Source organism: Elephas maximus, chromosome 18, assembly GCF_024166365.1.
Source record: "Elephas maximus indicus isolate mEleMax1 chromosome 18, mEleMax1 primary haplotype, whole genome shotgun sequence".
NCBI classification, from domain to species: domain Eukaryota; kingdom Metazoa; phylum Chordata; class Mammalia; order Proboscidea; family Elephantidae; genus Elephas; species Elephas maximus.
In genome coordinates this window covers 22802642-22826366 of record NC_064836.1, presented here as the reverse complement: position 1 = coordinate 22826366, position 23725 = coordinate 22802642, and the positions used below count along the sequence as shown (strand labels likewise).

At 42.9% G+C, this 23725-nt stretch overlaps 1 protein-coding gene across 3 annotated transcripts in view; it reads left to right on the top strand.

The window, feature by feature from the left end:
* The window catches only part of KCNH1 (potassium voltage-gated channel subfamily H member 1), a 765170-nt gene that overhangs the window by 337594 nt on the left and 403851 nt on the right, over window positions 1–23725 (top strand). For all 3 annotated transcript variants that reach the window (XM_049858606.1, XM_049858609.1, XM_049858607.1), the window contains one exon: window positions 8748–9177. In XM_049858606.1, coding sequence (XP_049714563.1) covers window positions 8748–9177 — 430 coding nt within the window. The remainder of the gene's footprint in view (window positions 1–8747; window positions 9178–23725) is intronic.

Here is a 23725-nt window from a genome sequence, read left to right as displayed (position 1 = left end):
CATTGATAAAGAACAGTGATAAATCTGTGCAACATTTCATAACATGGAGGAACCTGGAAGGTGGGAGAGGGGTATTTACTAATTAGATAGTAGATAAGAGCTCCTTTAGGTGAAGGAAAGGACAACACTCAATACAGGAGAGGTCAGCACAACTGACCAAAAGCAAAGAAGTTTCCTGAATAAATTGAATGCTTCGAAGGTCAGCGAAGCAGGGGCAGGTTTGTGGGGACCATGCTTTCAGCGGACATGTAAGTCAATTGGCATAATAAAATCTATTAAAACATTCTGCATCCCACTTTGAAGGGTGGAATCTGGGGTCTTAAACGCCAGCAAGTGGCCATCTAAGATGCGTCAATGAGTCTCAACCCACCTGGATCGAGGAGAATGAAGAACACCAAGGACACAAGGCAATTACGAGCCCAATAGACAGAAAGGGCCACATGAACCAGAGACTACATCATCCTGAGACCAGAAGAACCAGATGGTGCCTGGCCATAACCGATGACTGCCCTGACAGGGAACACAACACAGAACCCCTGAGGGAGCAGGAGAACAGTGGGATGCAGACCCCAAATTCTCATAAAAGGACCAGACTTAATGGTCTGACTGAGACTAGAAGGACCCTGGTGGTCATGACCCCCAAACCTTCTGTTGGCCCAGGATAGGAACCATTCGCAAAGCCAACTCGTCAGACATGGATTGGACTGGACAATGGGTTGGAGAGGGATGCCGATGAGGTGCGAGCTGCTTGGATCAGGTGGACACTTGAGAGTATGTTGGCATCTCCTGCCTGGAAGGGAGATGGGAGGGTAGAGGGGGTTAGAAGCTGGCAAAATGGACACAAAAAGAGAGAGTGGAAGGAGGGAGCAGGCTGTCTCATTGAGGGTAGAGTAATTGGGAGTATGTAGTAAGGTGTGTATATAAGTTTTTATGTGAGAAACTGACTTGATTTGTTAACTTTCACTTAAAGCACAATAAAAATTATTTTTAAAAAAGTGTTTTTGTTATTTGTTTTGTATTTTTAAACAGACACTGTGAACAGAGCTAGAAAAAAAAAAGAAAGAAACGGGTGTGGGGAAGTGAGATTAAAGGGTGACGTCATCAGATAATGAATTAGAATGTGTTATGTTTTTTTTTTTATGCTGAGATCAGCCTGTTCTCCTGGAGGACCCCTTAAGGAGGGATAGTATGTTGACTCAGGCTGAGGGTGGGCCAAAATTCAGGGAGTTGGGGGAAGGAGAGAAGTTTAAAGTTTGGTCAATAGGCATTTTGTTTCTGATTGGTCAGTGGGGTCAAGCAATTCAGTTATTCATTTATGAGGTAGGAAGTGGGAATTTGGAGGGTCTTTGTCAGGCCTTGTCATAGGTAAAAAAGGGGCTATCCTTGAGCCTTATCTAAATCATATGGGAACAGGTGATGGCAAAGGTCAGTTGTTTTAAGCATTGCAGTTAAGCCTAGTCCCATTAAAAGCTGATAAGGGAACACAGTCCACCTTTTTTAGTACTTGGTAAGGCTTGTGGACAGGTAGAGTTCAGGAGCCTGTAGAAATCAGAGAAGCCTGACTAAAGTTTGTTCAAGACAAAGCTGTTGATGTTAGTTGTTGTCAAGTTGGCTCCAACTCATGGCAAGTTTATGTATAACAGAACAAAATATTGTTAGAAGATGGCTTGGTCCTACACCATCTTCATGATCGTTAGTATGTCCATGGTTGTGGCTCTTGTGCAGTGCCTTCCCACGTAGGGGGCTCATCTTCCAGCATTATATCAGACAATATTCTCCTGTGATCCGAAAGGTTTTATTGACTAATTTTCAGAAGTAGATCTCCAAGCCTTTCTTCCTAATCTGTCTTAGTCTAGAAGCTGTGCTGAAAACTTTTCACCATGGCTGATCCTGCTGGTATTTGAAATACCAGTGGCATAGCTTCCAGGATCACAGCAACACACAAACCACCACTGTACAACACACTGATGCAGTCAAGTGGTGGCAAGACAAAGCATAAAAAATGATTAAAGAAAAAAAAGGGCAGATTTGAACATACATCAGTTAACTTTCAGTAACTGGGGTCAGTGCCTCTGATGGGCAGATTCAACGTCATGTGCTTGCACTTTAAGTGCAAGAGAGCTTGGAAAAAGAGTATTCTTAATTTGTGTAGTGGGAGACAAGCTTTACCTCATAGGGTACTGATTCTTTGAACACAGGAAGAGAGTTTAGACACTGTGTGGCCATGCAGGATGTCAAAATGCTGAAGTGAATAGAAGCGAGAGAGACCAAGAAGTATAACAATTGGAAGGTAATTGGTGACCTTAGGGAAAGTAGATTCTGGGAAGTGGTGGGAGTGGCTATCTGATTGCTGTGGGTTGAAAAATGAGTGAAAGATGAGGAAATTGAAGCATTGTGTGTTGACTACGGTTTCAGGAAGGAATATTGGGAAGGGAAGGAGAGTGAGCATACCTACCAGAGAGGCAGAAGAACTGAGAGAAGGTATTTAAGGTCTGGAAAACATGAGTGTAAGTCTAAGAGGAGGCAGCCTGTGAAGAGGGAGATTTGAAGATAAAGGAGGGAGTGGAGGAGAGGGTAGATAGTTGAGGGCATGATGTTGCTGAGCAGGTGGAGAGATGGGTTTTGGTATAGGTACAGGTGGAAGGTTGCTGTGAATGCGTATGTTTGTAGGTGTATAAGTATAATGCAGAGTGAGAGTACATACTAATGAGCTCTACTTTCCCTGTGAAATGGGAGAAGAGGTTGGCTGAGAATGAGAGGAAACAGGTCAGGTAGAATCTTGAGAAGAGTAGCGAAGATTTGGAATAGCTATTGATGGGAGGGGGAGAGAGTGTTGTCCAAAGAAGAGGAAAAGTACTGGTAGGCAGCATCTAAGGCCCAGCTGAGAATGGAAATGATAGTTTAGTCCATGTTGTTGGATCCATGCAGCGCTGTGTTTGGCAGGATACTTCTAACTCCAGAATGTAGAGGAGAAACATGAGGAAAAGCAGTGTGTGGGGAAGAGCCAGGTTTCAACTAAAGCAAGAAGGTGGTGGGAGCAATCTGTGAAGATGTTGAGGCTGGGAGTTTTTCTACATGTGGATATAAGTTCCAGAGGACACAGATGAAAGTACGTGAAGGAGGTCTTCAACTGGAGGAGGATGCAGGAGGGGAGAAGTCAGGAGTAATGGGTTCAGAGCAATCAAAAGAATAAAAAGTTTATCTGCACAATTATCTATTTTACCACTGTATTACCACATATGTCACCACCATTCAAGAACCTGAGAGACTAAGTAGTTCTTTTCCATTACACATCCTTATCAGCCTGTGACAATGGGTTATATCCATGTCTATGGCATAAAAAAGTAGAATTGTGTATAAATTTGGTGAATATGACTAGTTGAGAAGGCAAGATATAGCCCAAGTTAAGGGAATAATTTATTTAGGCTGGGTGAATAAGTAAAATTTGATAGTTCACACACAGATGAATCTGATCATTTCCAAATGTCTATTTCATTTTGGATTGCATCAACGTTATTGAGGTTTCAAAAGCCTTTCTTCCAGTCATAGTTGTTGGCCTTCAGTGATGAAGGTCAACATCGTAGAATCTCACTGTCCCTTCATCCATGTTGACCCAACTTGAAATTTTGGTTCTTTATAATTTCAAGGTTGTGATCAAGAATTCTCCAGAACTCTTTGGAATGTGAGATGGGTTCTGTGATACATGAAGTCTCTGGGAAAAATGTGATTCTCTGCGGTATGGTGCTGTCATATTTTTAGTACACTAAAATTAAAAAAAAAAAAAGTGTGGAGTCTTCTGTTTTATTTATCTCATCTGCTGAACTTAAGGCAAAAAAGAAAAGAAATTAATAGGTAGAAATTCTTTTAAACAGCTAGAATTCCAGATGGTAATGCAATAGAAAAGAACTTATGCAACAACCATGTATTAGAGCATTGGTATACACATCGATAAAAAAAATGTAATGAAGAAGTACTTATTTTATGTTGTTCCAGAGGCTCCTAAAAAATAAGAAAAAATTCTCTAATAATTCAAACTCCTCAGTTCAGTTTAGAAAATGTTTGAGACCATTTTGGGGAAGGTTCTGTGCTCTAGGCCCTGTGAATAACAAGCAATTCCTACCTTCAGGGATTGCCTGATACAGGTGAGGAAATGGGCATAGGTAACTGTAATGCACAAGCCCTAGTGGCAGAATGGTTAAAGCTCAGCTGCTAACCAACCAGAAGGTCAGCAGTTTGAACCCACCAGCAAGCTCCATGGGAGAAAAGACCTGGTGATCTGCTCCTATAAAGATTACAGTCCAGGAAACCCTACAGGGCAGTTCTACTCTGTCTTATACGGTCACTGTGAGTTAGAATCAACTCAGTGGCACACAGCAACAACAACTATAATGTGAGTCCCTGGGTGGCACAAATGGTTAACACACTTGGCTGATAACCAAAAGGTTGGAAGTTCAAGTCCACCCAGATCTACTTCCAAAAAGTCAGCCATTGAAAACTCTATGAAGCACAGTTCTATTCTAACACACATGGGGTCGCCAGGATTTGGAATCAACTCAAGAGCAGCTGGTTTTAACTGTAATGCAAGGCAGTGTGTTCAAGTGGTAATGGACACCGAATATCATGAGCGCATGGAGAAGTGAGTGATTTGTAGCCACTACAGGGCAGTTATGAAGGTTCAGTGTGGAGGTGGTGACAGGCCTGAAGACTGACTAGTACCTCACCTGGGGATGGTAGACATTCTGGCTAAGGAACCAGTCTGAGGAGGCACAGGTGTGCAAGTGTGCATTCATGGCAGGGGTTACTTCAGCTGTTTCGAGTGTCTACTAGAGGGTAGCATGGCCTTTGTGTAGTGGTTGCATGTGTTGTGATGGGCCATTAGGAAGGGATGAAGAGGGAAGAGGGATGAATTGAGATGGGAAATGAGAAAGGTTACAGGAGCTGCATTGTTCACCTCCATGCATGACTGTTACAGAATGGGATCTTCAAGAGGTAGTGAGGGTAGGAGTGGTCAAAGAGGGGCTGGATGGCCATTCCACAGGGCAGCTGTAGAAGACGTTGCGGAATTCAGGGAGAGCTGGACTAGATGACTTCATATTCCCTCTCTGCTCTCAAGTTCCATGGTTATTAGGTAGAAATAGCTTTTCAAGAATCATATCTTGCCTTTCTCACTAGTTTTTGTGTTTGCTTCCTCCCTCCTTCTTTTCTGTTGTTTTCATATGCTAGGCACTGGAGATAAAATAATGAACAAGAAAATACCAACAACATCATTTTAACCTGTCTTCCCTATACCACTAGCTCAAGGAAGTGTACATATTAAGTTCTCCCTACATGTTGCTTTGAATTGACTATGAATGAGGAAAAGGGACAGGCAGTTTTGCCAGGACTAGCCTAATAAGTTCTGTTTCAGAGTAGAACTGCTTTGAAGGATGATTGCAGGGGCCTTCTCTCATGAGGATGTGAGGAGTAGGTGGCTGCTTACATAATGTTTGACTTCTGAGTCATCAGAAAGGCTCCTTTGTCTCTCAAAATATCTCCTACATCTAGCCTGCTGGTGTGTTTAACTCCACTACTGGAAATTTGTTTCCCAAGATTTTCTCTTCTATTAAAATGCAAATGGCCTGTTGGAGACAGGACATCATTTATCCTCATCAGTCTTTGGCATCTTCACATGAGGGGTTTTCTCAGCCCTTTATACAGAGCAGGTTTTGAGCACTGAGAAAAACAATGCAGGGAAAGAGGGATCTAGAGAAAGAATACATGCCAAAGGTAAATTTTGTCAAAGGTCACAGTTTGTATGGGACAGGTACTGGGGATGTAGTCCCTTGGCCTGGAAAAATCCATTATTATCCTTGCAATCAGCCATTGGCTGCTGTACTTTGACATGAAATGACGATTATTTCTATTGCAAGTTTTATGGCTATAAATTTTTATTTGTTTTGCTTTTTAAAAGGGTAATAATCTCACCTCTCCTAACCCCACCTCAACAAAATATTTTGGCAACCTGATCTGTATTCTTTACTGACAAGACTGTGCTACATACAAGGAGCCCTGGTGGTGCAGTGGTTACAGCACATTGCTGCTAACCAAAAAGTTGATGGTTTGAACCCACCAGTTGCTCCATGGGGGAAAGATATGGCAGTCGACTTCTGTAAAGATTTACAGCCTTGGAAACCCTATGGGGCAGTTCTACCCTGTCCTATAGGAGTGCTATGAGTTAGAATCAACTCGACAGCAGTGAGTATACTACATAACATTTGCGTGGTCAGGTGTCAGAAGGGCTTTGTATTTGTAAGGGAAGGCGAATGCTAGCTGCTGTAACAAATAACCACCAAAATTTCAGTGGCTTACTTCAGAGTACTCTTTCTTATTCATGTCACCATACAGTTCAAGTTGAGTGGGCAGGAGGGAGGTGTTCCACATAGCTCTTCAGGGATCATACCATGTTGTACTTTCTCCCTCTTCAGTACGTGGTCTCAAGGTCACACTAGCCTCATCTGGAAGGCTTAGCAGGGAGAAGAGAGAGCACACTTATTTTTAACTGCCTTGGCCTGGGGGTGGGGGGGAACGGGGTATCAAATCAGGTGCTGTCAAGTAGATTCTGACTCATGGCAATCCCATGTGTGTCAGAGTAGAACTATGCTCCGTAGGGTTTTCAGTGGCTGTGATCTTCCTTTCAAGGTGCCTCTGGGTAGACTTGAACCTCCAACCTTTTGGTTAGCAGCTAAGCACATTAACTATTTCCACTACCCAGGGACTCACTTGGCCCAAAAGTGACCCACATTTCACCTCATAGTCTGTTGGTGAGAACTAGTCCCAGTGATCCCCCCAGATGGAAGAAGCCTGGGAAATAGAGTTTGGCTGTGTGTCCAGGAAGAGGAAGTGGCCTTATTGAGTCTCTGACACAGGGTCACTGGAAATTATTTATACATTTTCCTTCTGTCTATGACATAATCTGACCTTTAGGAAGTTGACATTAAGGGGACAGGGGATAAGAGAGAATAGCAGTGTCCTGAGGCCATGGAAAGTTCCCTGGGTGGTACAAAGAGTTTGCGTTTAGCTACTATCCTGCCCACCCAGTGATACTGCAGAAGAAAGGCCCTGTCGATCTGCTTTCATTAAGAATACTGCCATGAAAGCCCTATGAAACAGTTCTACTCTGTAACACATGGGATTGCCATGAGTTGGAATTAGCTTGATTGGCAACAGGTTTGTTTTTTGTTTATTTAGGCCCTGGAAACTGTCTACTGTTTAGAATAGTGAAAAGTCATTCCATCTCATTGGTGAAGGAAATTGTCCTACTCTTGGAGTTTTGCTATGTAAGGAAGGGCAAAGTCTTGGTTCAAATAAATATGTGTTTGTTTATTTGTTTTTTAATGGAAGTAGGAAAATCTTATGAGAATCTCCCTTGCATACACTTTGCGATCACCTTGGAATAGGAGTTTTGGGATTTTAAATTTTATGGCTTCTTTGATATGTTTCAATTCTCTTTGGAAATAATAGTGTGTTAGCCTTTGGAGAAGATTTAGAGATCCTCCAATCTGCCTTGTTCATTGTCTAGATTAGGGAACTGAGAGATAATGAATTGTCCAAATTCACACAGTAAGTTAGTGGCTGCTTGGGTCTGAGGGTCTGTTTTCCGGATTTCCACTCCAGTGATCTTTCCACATCACAGTGCTTCTCCCTAGGGAACTGCCGTTTGGAGAACAGACCTGTTCTGGTGGAATAGTAGAAACCAGCCAGAAGGGAGGAGGCTTGATCGGGTGAAATGAGAAGGTTCCTTTCAGCTCTCAGATTCCCTGATTAATGACCTTTAAGTAGATGGTGGCTGATAGTATAATCCCTAGCCTGATAGAAGTTATGTCGCTTTCCAAGCATTTGTAACTTTCCTAAGAAAACAGAGCCTCAGTTCCTCATTTTTTTAGCTGTTTTTTAAAAATTCATTCTTAACTTTTTTTACTCTGTCTTTGTTTATAAAATATCTTTTTTCTAATTATAGAAGTAATAATTATAATTACGTAAATTCAGTAACTATTTAAGTGTAACTATATATATATAGAAATCCTGGTGGCGTAGTGGTTGGGAGTTATGGCTGCTAACCAAAAGGTTGGCAGTTCAAATGCACCAGGCACTCCTTGGAAACCCTATGGGGCAGTTCTGCTCTGTCCTATAGGGTCACTATGAGTTGGAATCAAGTCAATGACAATGGGTTCTCTTGGAGATATATATGTGTGTGTGTGTGTGTGTGTATATATATATATATATATAAAACCCACTGCTGTCAAGTCAATTCTGTCACATAGCAACCCCATAGAGTTTCCAAAGTTTTGGTTAGCAGTTGAACACTTTAACCACTGTGCCAGCAGGGCTTCTTATATATATACAAATATTACAAAAAATTGCCTGTAATTCCAATGCAGCGACAACCACTGTTAATGTTTTGGTGTGTCTCCTGACTATATTTCTGCACATATGTATGTGTGTACTTATGCATAATTAGAATAAAATAAATGTATATATGCACATATATATGGGTATGCAGTTTTGTCTTTTGCTTTTTCCCTTAATATCATATGGTGAGCATTTTCCATATCATTACTTATGTGAAAACAACTTTTTAAGATTGTGTAATATTGCATCTCGTGAAGTGCACATACACACAATGCTTAGGGAAACAGCTTGGTGGGGAGGAGGGAAAGGAATAGTATCTCTGGTCTTTGGCCCTGACGCTGTGTCCCTCTTCTTCCCAGGGCATCAGCAGCCTGTTCAGCTCTCTCAAAGTTGTGCGGCTGCTCCGCCTAGGGCGAGTGGCCCGTAAGCTGGACCACTATATTGAATATGGAGCTGCTGTGCTGGTCCTGCTGGTGTGTGTGTTTGGGTTGGCTGCTCATTGGATGGCCTGCATCTGGTACAGCATCGGAGACTATGAGATCTTTGATGAGGACACCAAGACGATTCGCAACAACAGCTGGCTCTACCAACTGGCCATGGACATCGGCACTCCTTACCAGTTTAATGGTTCTGGCTCCGGGAAGTGGGAAGGTGGTCCCAGCAAGAATTCTGTCTACATCTCCTCGTTGTATTTCACCATGACTAGCCTCACCAGTGTGGGCTTTGGGAACATTGCTCCATCCACAGACATCGAGAAGATCTTTGCGGTGGCCATTATGATGATCGGATGTGAGTATGACAGGAGTTGCGGGTACTGTTTGGCCATCCTTTCTGTTAGCTGAAAAATTGGCTAAAGTCCTGGAAGGATTGGGGTGTAATAATTTAAAACAAGAAACAGACGTTTCTTTAAAAAAAGAAAAAGGAAAGACTGGCTTTATAGTTACCCTGATAATTAAAGCAGCACATGCTTACTGCAAAAAACTTAGAAAATATCAAAAAGTACAAAGTAGAAAATGAAGATCACCCGTAATTCTACCTCTCAGAGATAACTACTGGTGCCTTTTGGTGTCTGTCCTTACAGATTGTTTTCTCTGCGTACCTGAACCCATAGTGTAGTTTTTGTAAAACTGAAATGAGATCATGTCCTATACACAATTTGGTTCATATGACCGTAAACTGTGGGAGTCTTTCCATGTCAATTTAAACATAGCTCTAGATCTACACAGTCCAATATGGTATGAGAAAAAGAATTGTAAACATGTAAGATATTTATTAATTATGTTATATTGCTTATATTTTGGAATTATATGTTGAAATTAGAATATTTTTGATATATTGGGTTAAATCGAATATTTTATTACAATTAATTTCATCTGCTTCTTTTTACTTTTTTTGAGTGGCTACTAGAAAATTTTAAATCTTTGTTGGACAGCACTGGTCTAGGTCAGCACTTTTGATGTCTGATTGTTAGTTGAGAAATTTTTCAGCTTGAAAAAAAAGACGGTCTCATTCAGTTGAGAAGTAACAGGTTATTGGATTAACATGACTGCATTGAAAGACAGCCTTAGTTCTTGAAGAACTTAAATCTGAATCATTTACCACTAAGCATTTGTGTAGCGGTTGCTGTTGCGAGTTGGGAAATGTTTGGCTGGTACTGTTCTCATAAAGGGGAGTCTTGGGTAGGAGTGGACCTGACTGGACTGGGGAAAGAAAGTGAGCTGAGTTGCTTGGATTTCTTTTGGGAAACCCTCAAGTCTGCAGTATGCAGTGGGCTACAGGAGGCCCCAACATACTCTCTGTAGCCACTTCAGTGACAGATTGTGACAAGGGGAGAGGACAGCTCTAGTGAAGCATCAGAGTGGACAGTGGTCTGGTTACACACTATGAATCTTGGGCTTTGGTTCCAGCTGGCAGAAACAGTTTTGTTTGATGTGTGGGCCTTGAGGGTGGAGTAAAGGAATTAATGGTTAAGTCCACCAAGGAGTTCTAAGACCAGGGAAACCTGAGGCTTCAGCTTGACTTGCTTTGTCCAACCAACCAGAGGCACAGGATCCCATTCTGAGAGTGGGTTTCGTTCCCCCAAACTGTTAAATTTGCTGCTTTCTGCCTCCTTTTTGCAACTGCCTTGTCATTTCTGATGCAGCCCTTTTATAAAAACTCTCACAGCAGGCACAGAGCTGGCCTCAGAATTTATGGAATGTGTCTAAGAGGGTAACTGATTTGTGGGAAGTGTGTGACAATGAAGCTTTTGGGCTTACTCCTTACTTGAAGATGGGTTTCACAGAGATGATTGTCTGACCATGGGAAGCAGCGTAAATATCTGTGGGTTGCTAATTGCCTCAACTTAATTAGAATTTGAGGTGCTCTCTCATGTCTTAGAAAAGGATTTAAGACTTCGCTTTTCTAGAACTATTTCAGCCTTAACGACACCTGTTTCCTAGCAGTGGTTGTGGTATGTTTGTGAGCCTCGGGGCACCCACTAAGCTAGCAGATGCACTGGGCTCAGGGCACAATTTCTGCCTTTTAGAGGGGAGATGAGACACTTTGGCAATCAAATTACCCCATCATATCCATTACAGAAATTTTGCTAAGAGTGGTCAGTTAGAAAATAAGCCCCATTGCATGGGCTCCCCAAATATTCTCAAATATGAGAGGACTTCCCTGTAACTTCTTACCTGGAAGAATGAAAAAAGAAAATAGTTCTGGTGGCATATAGTAAAGATAAGCAGTTTAGTTTCTCTAAAACCATTCTTCTAGGGAGGGCATAATTTCCTGGGTTTGTCTCCCAGGGAAACCTCAAACAATTATAAAAATATCATATCTTTTCTCTCCCTATCTTCTCAGAACCTGGTGAAAGTAGCAATGTTTCTAATTCGTAAAAAAACAAAGACAAAACAGAGTAATTCCTTAATAGTCACCTCTGAATTATCCAGCAAAATATGATGTTTAGTTAGGCAAGTCTGACAGCAACTTTAAGTGATTCCACTGAAATTGAGACTTCACAGTAATAACGTTATTTGAATACTTATTTACCAGGCACTGTGCTAAGCGCTCTACATACGATATCTGCTGCTCACAGCAACTCTACAAATTAGAGATTATTATCTCCATCTCATAAGGAAGGGAAAGGAGCCCTGGTGGCACAGTCATTAAGTGCTTGGCTGCTGACAGAAAGGTCGGTGGTTCAAACCCACCAGCCTCTCCATGGGAGAAAGATACGGCAATCCACTTCCGTGAAGATTTACAGCCTTGGAAACCCTATGCAGCAGTTCTACTCTGCCCTATAGGGTTAGTATGAGTTGGAATTGACTCGACGGCAACAGGTCTAAGAAAATGAAGGTTCAGAGAAGCTAACTCACTTTTCCATGAATAGGCAAGTAAGCAGCAGAGAGACAGGACTCAGATCCAGGCCTCTCTGAAGTAAAACCCACTGTCCCACTGGATGGAGTTCCTGGCTGGCACAAATGGTTAAGCGATTGATTACAAACAGAAATGCCGGTGGTTCAAAGCCACCCAGAGGTGCCTCGGGAGAAAGGCCTGGTGATCTGCTTCTGAAAGGTCACAGGCATGAAAACCCTATGGAGCACAGTTCTACTCTGCAGCACATGGAGTTACCGTGCATCAGAATCAACTCAATGGCAATGGATTTGGTTTTGGTATTGGTGTCCACTGAGCTCTCCCATGATGGTGTGGTCTAGCAACACCGACTGCGGGCAGGCTCGCCACACTTACACATGGACACATGGAGAATTCTCTCTCTGTAAACTTTAACAAGCCAGCGATTTCTGAAATGGAAACTTTTTGCATGCTTTTTTGTTGTTTTAACTTAAGAACAAGATTACAGTACAGACTCAGGGGACAAGGTGCTTAGGAAACCAGCTATTTTTCAGCTGTTATTTACAGTTACAGCTGTTCCCTTTCAGTGTGACACACATCTGACAAATTCTTGTGCTAACAACAAAGTTATTGTACCCTGTGTAATGTGGTGGTAATTACCCTTGTAAACTCACATTTTGAACTGCCTTTGTTCGGGACAACTGCTGATGTCTTATTAGATTTACAGGATTCTCTTTTGTCTTGCCTTTACCTATGTGTGCACACACACACACACTTACCTCTTTACTGTATGCTAGATGGGATTGGACTGACACCTAGAACTGTGATCTCTGGTGATGGAGAGCACTGACCACACCTTCAGTTATGCCAGGGAATCTGTGTGCCTCCCTCCCAGTTCACCTGGCAGTCAGGCCCAGCATTCCCTAAGGGGCATGAGAGACAAAGCTGGTGGGCTTCAGAAGTAATGGTACATCATGATGTTTTCCCCTTTACCTTTAATTTTACACGCCTCAGTAGTAGTAGTAGTTGTTGTTAGCTATCGTGAAGTTGGCCCCTGGCTCATGGCAACTCCACACTCAATGGAACAAAACACTGCCCGGTCCTTTGCCATTCCCATGATCAGTTGCGGATCAGACCACAGGGTTTTCATTGGTTGATGTTTGGGAGTGGATCGCCAAGCCTTTCTTCCTGGTCCATCTTAATCAGGAAGCACCGTGGAAACCTCTTCAGTATCATAGAAATACACAAGTCTCCACTGACAGTCATGGGTATGCATGAGGCTGGCAATAGAACCTGGGTCTCCAACATACCAAAAAACCAAACCAAACCAAACCCGTTGCTGTTGAGTCAATTCTGACTCATAGCGACCCTACAGGACAGAGTAGAATGGCTCCGTAGAGTTTCCAAGGAGTGCCCTGTGGATTCGAACTGCTGACCTTTTGGTTAGCAGCTGTAGCACCTAACTACTACGCCACCAGGTTTCCGTGGTCTCTCACATGAAAGGCAAGAATTGTACCCCTGAAACACTTTTACCCCCATGCAGTAACGGTATCTCTTGGTTATTCTGATGCATTGTATTAGCATCAGGTTAGTAGATTACTCAAGCTTTCTGTTGCTTCTCCTCTCTCTCTGTTCTCTGTCTCCAAACATCTCATTACAACTTGGCTAATTCTCCAGTGGATGTCAGAAAGAAGAAAAACTAAATATTTTCAAGCTTTCTCACCTTTCCTAGTTCTGATAAAAAATTATGAAAACTGTTGGCTAAAGTGAGTTTTTGTGATTAGCTGTCAGTTTAGGTGATCTATGATATCTCCAACTGCCTGGTTTCAAGTCTGTCTTTCATTCTGGAGCCTTGGCCTGGACCAGGGACAAGTCAGCCCCTGCCCTGGTCTCCCTGGCCTCTTGCGTGGGTCTGTGGTTGTAGGTCATAGCGACATCAGTGAGGCAGATGTTTCCTGCAAGGGTTCACCCTAGGTATGGTGAGTGGACTCACTTTTTTGCACATATGACTCTCTTGTATGCAGGTAACACTGAGAGAAGCTTTAGAAGTAATGGTTACATCACACACTAGTCCCCTGAGACACCTGGGAGAGGATGCCTTCATTCCACAGGTATATATGGCATGCCTCCCAACAGGCACTAGGCTAGCTAGGTGCGAGCATTCAGCGACTACAGGTGTGCTTGGTATTCTCAGGGAAGCAGAGGCCTGGTGACCCTGGAGGGAGGTGGGAAGGATGGAGACAGGCCCTGTCAGCCCACCAGCCAGTGACTGAGCCCTGGAGATGGAGTCTTTACTGTAAGGGAGAATTTCCAGGCCTCTGAATGATCAATCAGAGAAAGAAGAATTGTTGGGGGAGAGAGTGTCTTTATCTGGGAGGTGTCAGTCTCAGGATAGGGACGTGACTCTGTCTTAAGGAACTCTTCATGGCAAAGAGACAGTTCCCATTTTCTTGATATGGGCTGTGCACTTTTCCATTTCTTCCCTCATAATGTCATTGCTGTCATTCTTGTCATTATAATTAAGCCACATTCCTTTCATCTGTCTCTGATAATGGAAGGGGGTCTAGACATTGCACTCCCACTCCAGACACCTCTACGTTCTCTCCCCCGAGCTGAACATTTGGTCTCCCACCTTGGCACTGCACAGCACCTGTCATTTTGAATTTATTTGTGTCTCCCAGGCTCTCCTCTACCTCAGCTCCTTAAAGCCACAGCAGAGGCTTTAGCACAGAGGGTGTCTGTGCTAAAGACACCCTCGTGAGCACCTATTTAGTCCAGAACAGCCTCTCTTTCTGGTCCTTCTGCTGGTTGACAGTTCTTCATTCAACCGTTACCCCCGGGGCGTGGGAGCTTCTAGAGACCAATTGGCTCGTCCTAGTGGTTACCTTATATTTCCTTCGTTCCTCGGGAAGGGACATTAGTAACTGTGCCCCTGACACGTGACCTTATTGCCTCACTGACTTGCAGTCCAGCAGTAGACTCTGTGTCTTCCTTTCAGCTTGGATTGTCACTTGTATCCAAACATGGGCTTTTTTCCTGTTTCCTTTGTGATCTTATTTAAACGTTACCTATTTCTTTACATTTTACCCTCGCCGAATGCCTCTTTTTGCCTTCTTTACCAATATACTGATGTGTCTAAAAAATGTGGGCCACACCTCCTAGGAGGCTAGAAAGATATTCGAGGGAGACTTCAAACACAAAGTGGGCACTTAATAAATATGTGTTGAATCTGAGCAATTGGAAAGACTCTGGAGTCTTGGAAGGGGTCTCCAGGACTATTGGCAAAGCTTCTTTATTAGCTAGGATATGGATTCTGCTGCTGCACAGAGACCCAAAGTAGTAGTGGCATCAACAAGGCATACATTTCCTAGAAGTTCAGGGTTGGTCTGCTTCTCTGTGTCGTTAGAGACAGAGGCTCCTCTCCTGGCTCCAGTGCATGACTGCCATATCAGAATCCCACATGGCTTTCCCAACTTCAGCCAGTGTGTCTTTTTCCAGAAAGTAGGAAGGAGTAGAAGAGGAAGGATGGGCACATTCCTTCCCTTTGAGAACAAGACTGGGAAGTTGTCAGCATTACTTTTATTCATATCACATTAGCTGGGGCTAGGTTACTTGGCAGGGTTCCTGGTGGTACAATGGTTAAAGTGCTTGGCTCCTAACTAAAAGGTCAGAGGTTTGAACCTACCAGCTGCTGCACGGAAGAAAGGACCTAGCAATCTGCTCTCAAAAAGATTACAGCCTAGGAAACCCTATGGGGCAGTTCTACTCTGTCCTATAGCGTTGTTATGAGTCAGAACCGCCTCCATTGCACACAACAACAGGTAACTTGGCCACACTGCTGTGATGAAGGCTGGGAAATGTGAGTTTATTGTAGACAGTCGTGTATGCAGGTACAAATAAATGACACAGACAAGGGGAACACAGACTGGGAACAGCCAGCAGTGCCTGCTCAGCCTTCCCTCCTCCTCCATCTCCCTTCAGCTGATAGCAGCAAACATTTCGCTCTCCATCACAGGCAGATCTGTTTGAATCTCATCCCTGAATTGCTGGTTGAGAGACTTCAGTTCAGGTCCTAGATCTGCTCTGTGCTTTGTGTTGTACCCTTTAAACTCCTCAGCCTCCAGTTCTTTCTGTGAATTAGGGGTAAGAGGTTACCCTGGTAATCTCAGTTGGTGGAAGTGAGAACTGCAAAAGATAATAATGTATGACAGTTCATTGAAAAAGTTGAAAATTTTCCTTTCAGATGTCATGATTTTATTGTTGTTAATAACTGATTATTTGATTCTTTGTTTTAAAATTTTACTGTGGCAAAATATCTATAACAAAAAATTTGCCATTTTAGCCATTTGTAAATGTACAATTCAGTGACTTTATTGCATTCACCATGATGTGCTAACATCACCAGTATTTATTTCAAGTTTTTTATCACCCCGCACAGAAACTCAGTACCCCTTAAGCAATAACTCCCCGTTCTACCCTCTCCCCAGCCCCTGGCAATCACTAATAAACTTTTGCTGTATTATCGAATTGTATCCATTCATCTGTTGACAGACATGTGGGTTGTTTCTACCCTTTGGCTATTGTGAATAGCGCTTCAGTGAACATTGGTGTACAAGTGCTGTGTGATGGATCGCTCTTGTCTGGCCTTTCTAGTTGGTCTTGTAACTCCTACCCAGGTAATTGGGCAGGGTTGTAAATAAGGTAATTGTGGCCCACCAAGGGGATTGGTCAGTTTTGCCTTAAAATAGAGCCAATTCCAGAGCAGAGAGAGGATCCCACCACCACAAGAAAGAGCAGCCAGGAGTGGAAAGTGCATCCTTTGGACTGGGGATCCCTGTGCTGAGAAGCTTCTGGAACCAGGAGACGGAAAGAGAGTGAGCTGTAACCCTGAAGATGGTGAGAAGTGGTGGCAGGAGAAACCAGCAGGGGAGACTGGCAGGAGATCATGCAGTGGGCTTCCCAACCCACGGAGTGAGAAAGCTGAGTGCCTGGGGTGCCTCTGGGGACTTATTGGCAGGGCTAAAAGAACTTTGTAACACTTGCCTGAGCAGCGCAGAGGCCAAGAGGCCAAACAGGCGTGCCTATGGCACAGCCGAGAAGAAGCTGTCCTGACTGAACAACTATATTCAGAATGTTTCTGAGCCTGAATTGTAACCTGTTATTTCCCTAATAAACCCCGTAACCATGAGTATCGTCCGTGAGTTCTCTGTGGCCACTGCAGTGAATTATCAAACCTAGCAGAGAAGTAGAGAGTGCTGTGGGAGGGACGGTTGCTGTCAGAATAGGTAAAGATGGTGGAGAGAGGAAGCATGTCCGACCTCTTAGGAATCAGCCCTGGACTGTTGATCTTGGTTCTCATTCCCCCTTGTGAAGTTAGAGGAGGTCAGACATTGCCCCCATGCCATTTTTACAAGATATATATTAGTCTCTGCTTTCAAGTCTCTTGGGCACATACCTAGGAGTGGAATTGCTAGTCATATGGTAATTCTGTGTTTAACCATTTGAGGAACCACTAAACTGTTTTCTACAACATAACTACATCATTTTACATTTCCACCAGCAGTGCACAAGGGTTACAATTTCTCCACATTCTTGCTGACCCTTGTTATTTTCCATTTGTTTGATAATAGCTGTCCTAGTGGGTATAACTTATTATTACTATTTTTTTTCTCTTCCCAGTTAATTGTTCCTTTTCTGTTGTTAAAAAAAAAAAATTTTTTTTTTTTTTTAGAAAAGATAAAGTAATAATTGCCATTTCTTTCTCAGGAGAATGGGAATGCTGCTTGATTTCATTTTTGGTTTATGCTTATTTTGAGAAATGGGGCAGTGTCTAGAATGCTGTGGGAGGAATAACCATTCATTTCTAATTTATTCTTAGTGTCCTTTTCTAACCATCCAGTCAGCTGACTGTTTTACAGTTCTGCCTGCCGTCATGTGTCAGCTGGACAGCCTCATCTCTGACGCAGCTCAAGCTACTTTATGTCTTCTGCATCCCTGTTCTCCTTCTTCCAGAAAATGTACTCTGCTAACGCCCACCTGGTTCTCAACACTTAGTTGTCTTCATGCTCTTAAGGCTGAGGGACCACGTTTTGGGTTTATTCACTTGCACTTACTTTATACCGCTCTATAAACATTATCACGGAGCCCTGGTGGTATAGTGGTTAAAACTAACCACTGCTAACCAAAAGGTTGGTGGTTTAAACCCACCAGCACTCCATGGGAGAAATATATGGCAGTCTACTTCTGTAAAGATTACAGCCTCGAAAACTCTATGGGGAAGTTCTGCTCTGTCCTAAAGGGTTGCTGTGAGTTGAAATCAACTGAACAGCAACAGGTTTGTTTGTTTGTTTGTTTAAATTAATGTTCTTATGATGTCATAGTTATCTTATTTGCTTGTATATTTTGTCTAGCTCCAGTGAGACTCTGAGCTCTTAGAGAGCAGGGCTATGGGTCTCACTGCTCTTTCCCTTCTCCTTTGCTGTTGGAATGAGGGAAAGAGCACAGCCTTTGGAGCGTGCCAGTTCTGGCTTCTAGGCCCACCTCTACCCTTTATTAATGCTTTGACCTTTGGCAGTTTCTTCAACTGAAAATGGAGATACCAGGCCCCACCTGACCTGCTTTGGGGTTGAAAAAATAAAATGATGGAAAATTCTTAGCACAGTGCTTCACACATGGGATATTCAAACAATGCTAGTGCCCCCCCACACACACGCCTTGACTATCACTCCTGCTCTGTCTCGCACCCAGCCCATCTCTACTCCTCCGTTCCTTCTCTTGCAGCACTGTTACAGGACTCAACAATCAACGATGTTTCTCAGCCATCTGGTAGTTAGTCCTCTGGGTGTGCTCTACTGTAAGAGAATTCAAACTTGTATAAACTGTCAGGTGAATTGCAATGTTTAATGTGTAGGTTATTAAATATAAGTGTATCTGGATGGGAGGTTCCCTAGATACAAAGCTTCTTTCGGGGGAGTAAAAAAAAAGGTCTGACTGCAGAGCAAGTTAGGAGAAGCCCTTAAAGGAGAAAAAAGTCATTTCATGTGGTGGGGAGGCCCTAGGCATCATTATACAGACCTGGAGGATCTCCATAGGGCAGGAAACACACCAAGAACAGAGGGGGTGCTCCCCTTGGAAAAGGCGGGAAGGCACTGGAAACGGTCATGCCTTTAGCACCCAAGACATGCTGGGGACTTTCACAGAGCTTTAATTCAACCACCCAACAACCTCAGAAATAGGCTTCATTATCCACATTTTGCAGCTAAGAAAACAGAGGCTTATAAGCACTAAGTCACTTATCCAAGGTCACGGCTTAAGAGGTGACAGAACTGGGTTTTGAACCCAGTTTTACCTGACATTCAAGTCTTTCATTTTGTCTTCTTGTTTCCCTTGCTGATTATTTTGGGAAGGGAAGATGTTCATTCAGTGTGTGTATGTGTGTATATGTGTGTGTCTGTTGTGGGGGCAGAGTAAAGAGTGGAGGAGAGAAAGGGAGGCAGTGGAGGACTGTCAGGGAGGGGGCACTTTCACTAGAAGTCATTTCTACTATTCTGAGTTATAATTAAGGTGGCAAATATCTGTTTATGTGTGTTGTGAGAAGGTAGTATCTTTGTGTGTAGCTGGATTACTGCACTAGGCAGAGGAATTTACAACATATAAATCTTAGGTGTTGGGAGTTTTGGCAGTAGAAAGCCAACTGGGTAAGGAGTCCTGTTTCTGACCTTATAGTTACCCAAATCATTTTCTAACCCCTTTCTCTCTTTTTTAAAAATATAATTTCCATCTAAATGGAGGAAGGAATCATGTTGAGATATTGTTATAATTAAATCTTCTGTTTCTGTTTAGCTTTGTACTTCGTAGAGCACTTCTAGGTGTATTATCTCCTTTGAAGCTGTAACAGTCCACAGGGCAGGTGGTATTTTCCCCATTTCATGCAGAAAAAGACAGTGGAGTAACTTACCTAAGGTCACACAGTTGGTTAGAATCAGAGCTGGACTCAAGCCTGGGTCATCTCTCCCCGGTCAGTGCTTTTCCAGCCCTCCCAGATTGCCGTGACAACAGTGGGTACTGGTAGCACACCACTAGACTATGGCAGCTTGTCCCTTCCTGGATGTCCCCAAAGCTTGATGAGGAGGGGTGAAGGTGGTTGATACAGCAAAGGAACTTGATTGATCAATATTCACACCTCTTCAGCTGCTTTTTATCAAGCCTTTACTGCGGTTTTCCACCACTAGACTGACAACTACAAGCAGCCAGAGAGAAATCATGCAGAGGAGAAAAGAATTTTACTTTTCTTTCTTAAAACTGGTGGGAGGAAAGGCCACCAGGGAAATCCTTTTTAAAAATAAATGAATAAGTCTTGTCCATGAGAAAACACAGGCTGGATTTACCAGTAGTTCCCTAGAACCCTAATCAGTCAACGGTTTACTGAGTACCTCTTTGTTCACTTCATAAACAGCTTTTGAATGTCTGCCATGTGCCAGGCACTGTGTTAGTATTGAAAGTGGAGCAGTGAATGAGATAGACACATACTCCACCCTCACTTTGCTTATAGTCTGCTGGAGTGCTGAATAAGGAAATAATTACCGTGAAGTGAGATAAATCTCTACTAAGGAAAGGACAGGTTGTTATGAAAATATGTGCAGGGACCCCTCAGCCAGTCAGGGCTCAGGAAGGCTAGGTACACCCCCCATTTATTTGGAGAGAGCCCTGGGCCACGTGCTGAAGGCCTTCCAAAGGTTCATCACCTTGCGTCTGTTTGCAGATGTCTCCCCCACTAGGCTTCAAGCTGCTTTAGGGCAGGGGTTATGTGGGCCAATACCTGCCCAACAGTTGCCTCAAAAATATTGAAGAAATGAAGGAAAGGAGGAAAAATAAGATATCCCTTCTTCAATTCACTTACTACAATTTATTTTTGAAAATAGAAGTGCATACAGGAAAAATCATGTGAAGCTTCTGCTGTTGTTAGATGCTGTCAGGTTGGTTCCAACTCATAGCGACTTTATGTATAACAGAATGAAACATTGCCCAGTCCTATGCCAACCCCACAATTGTTGCTATGTTAGAGCCAATTTTTGCAGCCACTGTGTCACCCCATCTCCTTGAGGGTCTTCCTCTTTTTCGCTGACCCTCAACTTTACCAAGTGTTATAGATTGAATTGTGTTCTCCAAAAATGTGTGTCAATTTGGCTAGGCTGTGACTCCCAGTATTGTGTTATTGTCCACCATTTTGTCATCTGTTGCGATTTTCCTCTGTGTTGCAATGCCTACCTCTATGATGTTAATGAGGCAGAATTAGAGGCATTTATGTTATGGAGCAGGATTCAATCCACAAGATTAGGTTGTGTCTTAAGTCAATCTTTTTTGAGATATAAAAGAGAGAAGTGAGCAGAGAGATGGCGGGGGGCAGGGGTGGGAGGAGTGGGAACTCATACCTCCAAGAAACAAGAGCCAGGAGAATAGTGCGTCCTTTGGACCCGGGGTGTCTGCACTGAGAAGCTCCTTGACTGGGGATGATTGATGACAAGGACGTTCCCCCAGAACCCACAGACAGAAAAAGCGTTCCCCTAGAGCTAGCACCCTGAATTGGGACTTACAGCCTTCTAGACTGTGAGAGAATAAATTTCACTTTGTTAAAGCCATTCACTTGTGGTATTTCTATTACAGCAGCACTAGATAATGAAGGCACCAAGCATGATACCTTTCTCGTGGGATTGGTCTCTTCTGATAATGATAACATGTTCAAAGTAAGTGAGAAGAAGTCTCACCATTCTTGTTTTAAGGAGCATTATGCTGTAGTTCTTCCAAGACAGAAGACCAGAAGAGTTGTGAGATAATATGAAGGACATCACATATGAAGAAAGCAAAAGGTCATTAAAAAGATAGGAAAGAAAGAAAAGACCAAAATGGATGTCAGAAAAGACTCTGAAACTTACTCTTGAATGTAGAGTTTTTAAAGTAAATGGAAGAAATGATGACTTAAAAGAGCTGAACAGAATATTTCAAAGGGCAGCTCAAGAAGACAAAGTGAAGTATTATAAAGAAATGTGCAAAGACCTGGAGTTAGAAAACCAAAAGAGAAGAACACACTCAGCATTTCCCGAGCTGAAAAAACTGAAGAAAAAATTCAAGCCTCGAGTTGAAATATTGAAGAATTCCATAGGCAAACAAAAATTGAACAATGTGGGAAGCACCAAAAGAAGTTGGCAGGAATACACAGAGTCACTATACCAAACAGAATTGGTCTATGTTTAGCCATTTCAGGAGGTAGCATGTGATCAAGAACTGATGGTACTGAAAGAAGAAGTCCAAGCTGCACTGAAGGTATTGGCAAAAAACAAGGCTGCAGGAACTGATGGAATACCAATTGAGATGCTTCAGCAAACAGATGCAATACTGGAAGCTCTCACATGTCTATGCCAAAAAATTTAGATGTCGGCTACCTGGCCAACCAGGTGGAAAAGATCCATATACAAAGAAAGGTGATCCAGTGGAATCTGGAAATTATCCAGCAATATCATGGATATCACAGGCAAGCTAGGCAAATTTTTGCATGTGAAGCTGGGAAGCAGTAAATGTTCATGGAATAAGTAATAGAGTCAGCCTATGCTTTCAGATTCTGGGAAGACAGTGATTGTTTCAGTAATGAGGAGGGGTAGCATTAAAAAGGAGAGATTTTATTTGTCCTGTGAATAATGGGTTGAATTTGCATCATTTTTTTTTATAAAGATGGGTAGGCAAGAATAGTATTAATAAAGATGAGTTATTGAGCATATACTGTGTGCAGAACACTTTATACGCATTACTCATTCACCTCTCCTAACACCGCTATGACATAGGTGTTATTATCCCAAATTGCAGGAGAGGAAACTGAAACTCAGAGAGGCCAATTATTTTTCCCCAGGGCCAACAGTTACGTGAATGGTGGAGGCCGAATTCAAACCCAGATCTCTGACCCCCACCAGTCTATGCTGCCACTCCTGTTGCTAACAGCAGTGAGGATGGCCCTTGAGCAGAAAAAGCAGCCCACCCCCTCCTTGCCAAATAGAGCAAAGGAAAGAAAGATGTGCTGATTTCAGAGGGAGCTGAGGGCCTGCTCTGTGCCTCCTTGTTAGACCCCTTCCTCCTCTAGTGCTTGGTGACCACCTCCAACTAGCCATTATATGCCAAGAGATGTGTATAGGAACAACTGGAATATGGCTAATTTGATGATTTTTTTTTTTAAGATCGATATCTCAATTTTCTAGTCTTCCATTTTGAAAAATCACTGGGATGCAGACTTTGCTTTTTACTTTGAGGGTACCACCAGTGATTTCTGGGTTACATTGCTTAGTTTGTTAAAGATGCCACAGCCGTGATATTGGTCAGCTTGTTTCCATCAAAGACTGACCCCCTTCTCCTGGACACCCACCCCCCTCCCCTTTTTGAATGGATGCTACCCAGGGAGGAGACTAACAAGACTACTAGAATAGTTTATGAGAGCAAAGTCACCAGTCCAATTGTGTCTAAGGCTGACATTAGATCACGACCCTAGTTTTCATTTCTGGACTTATGACAGCATGGAAAGCCTGTGGGATCAAAAGAGATCAACATGGGCATAATTCCTGGCTCTGCTACTTAATAGTTAAAGAACAAGCTGCTTATTTCCTGAGCCTGTTTCTTCATCTATCAAATGGAAATGATACAAATTAAATGCTATTAATGAAAGTAAAGCTTCCTGACCCCTTTCAGAACATTTGTCTCTGTCTGATGTCCAACCCAGAGCTACAGATGATGGCCTGTTGGTGTTATGGATTGAATTGTGCTCCCCCCAAAATGTACGTTGAAATCCTAACCCCAGTGCCTATGAAGATGACCCTGCTTGGAAATAAGGGGTTTTCTTTTGTTATGTTAATGAGGTCCTACCAGAGAAGAAAGCAGGGTTGGCCTTAAACCTAATCCTTTCTGAGCAATGTCATAAAAAGGGAAAACAGACAGAAACACAGGGAGAAGAGACCATGTGAGG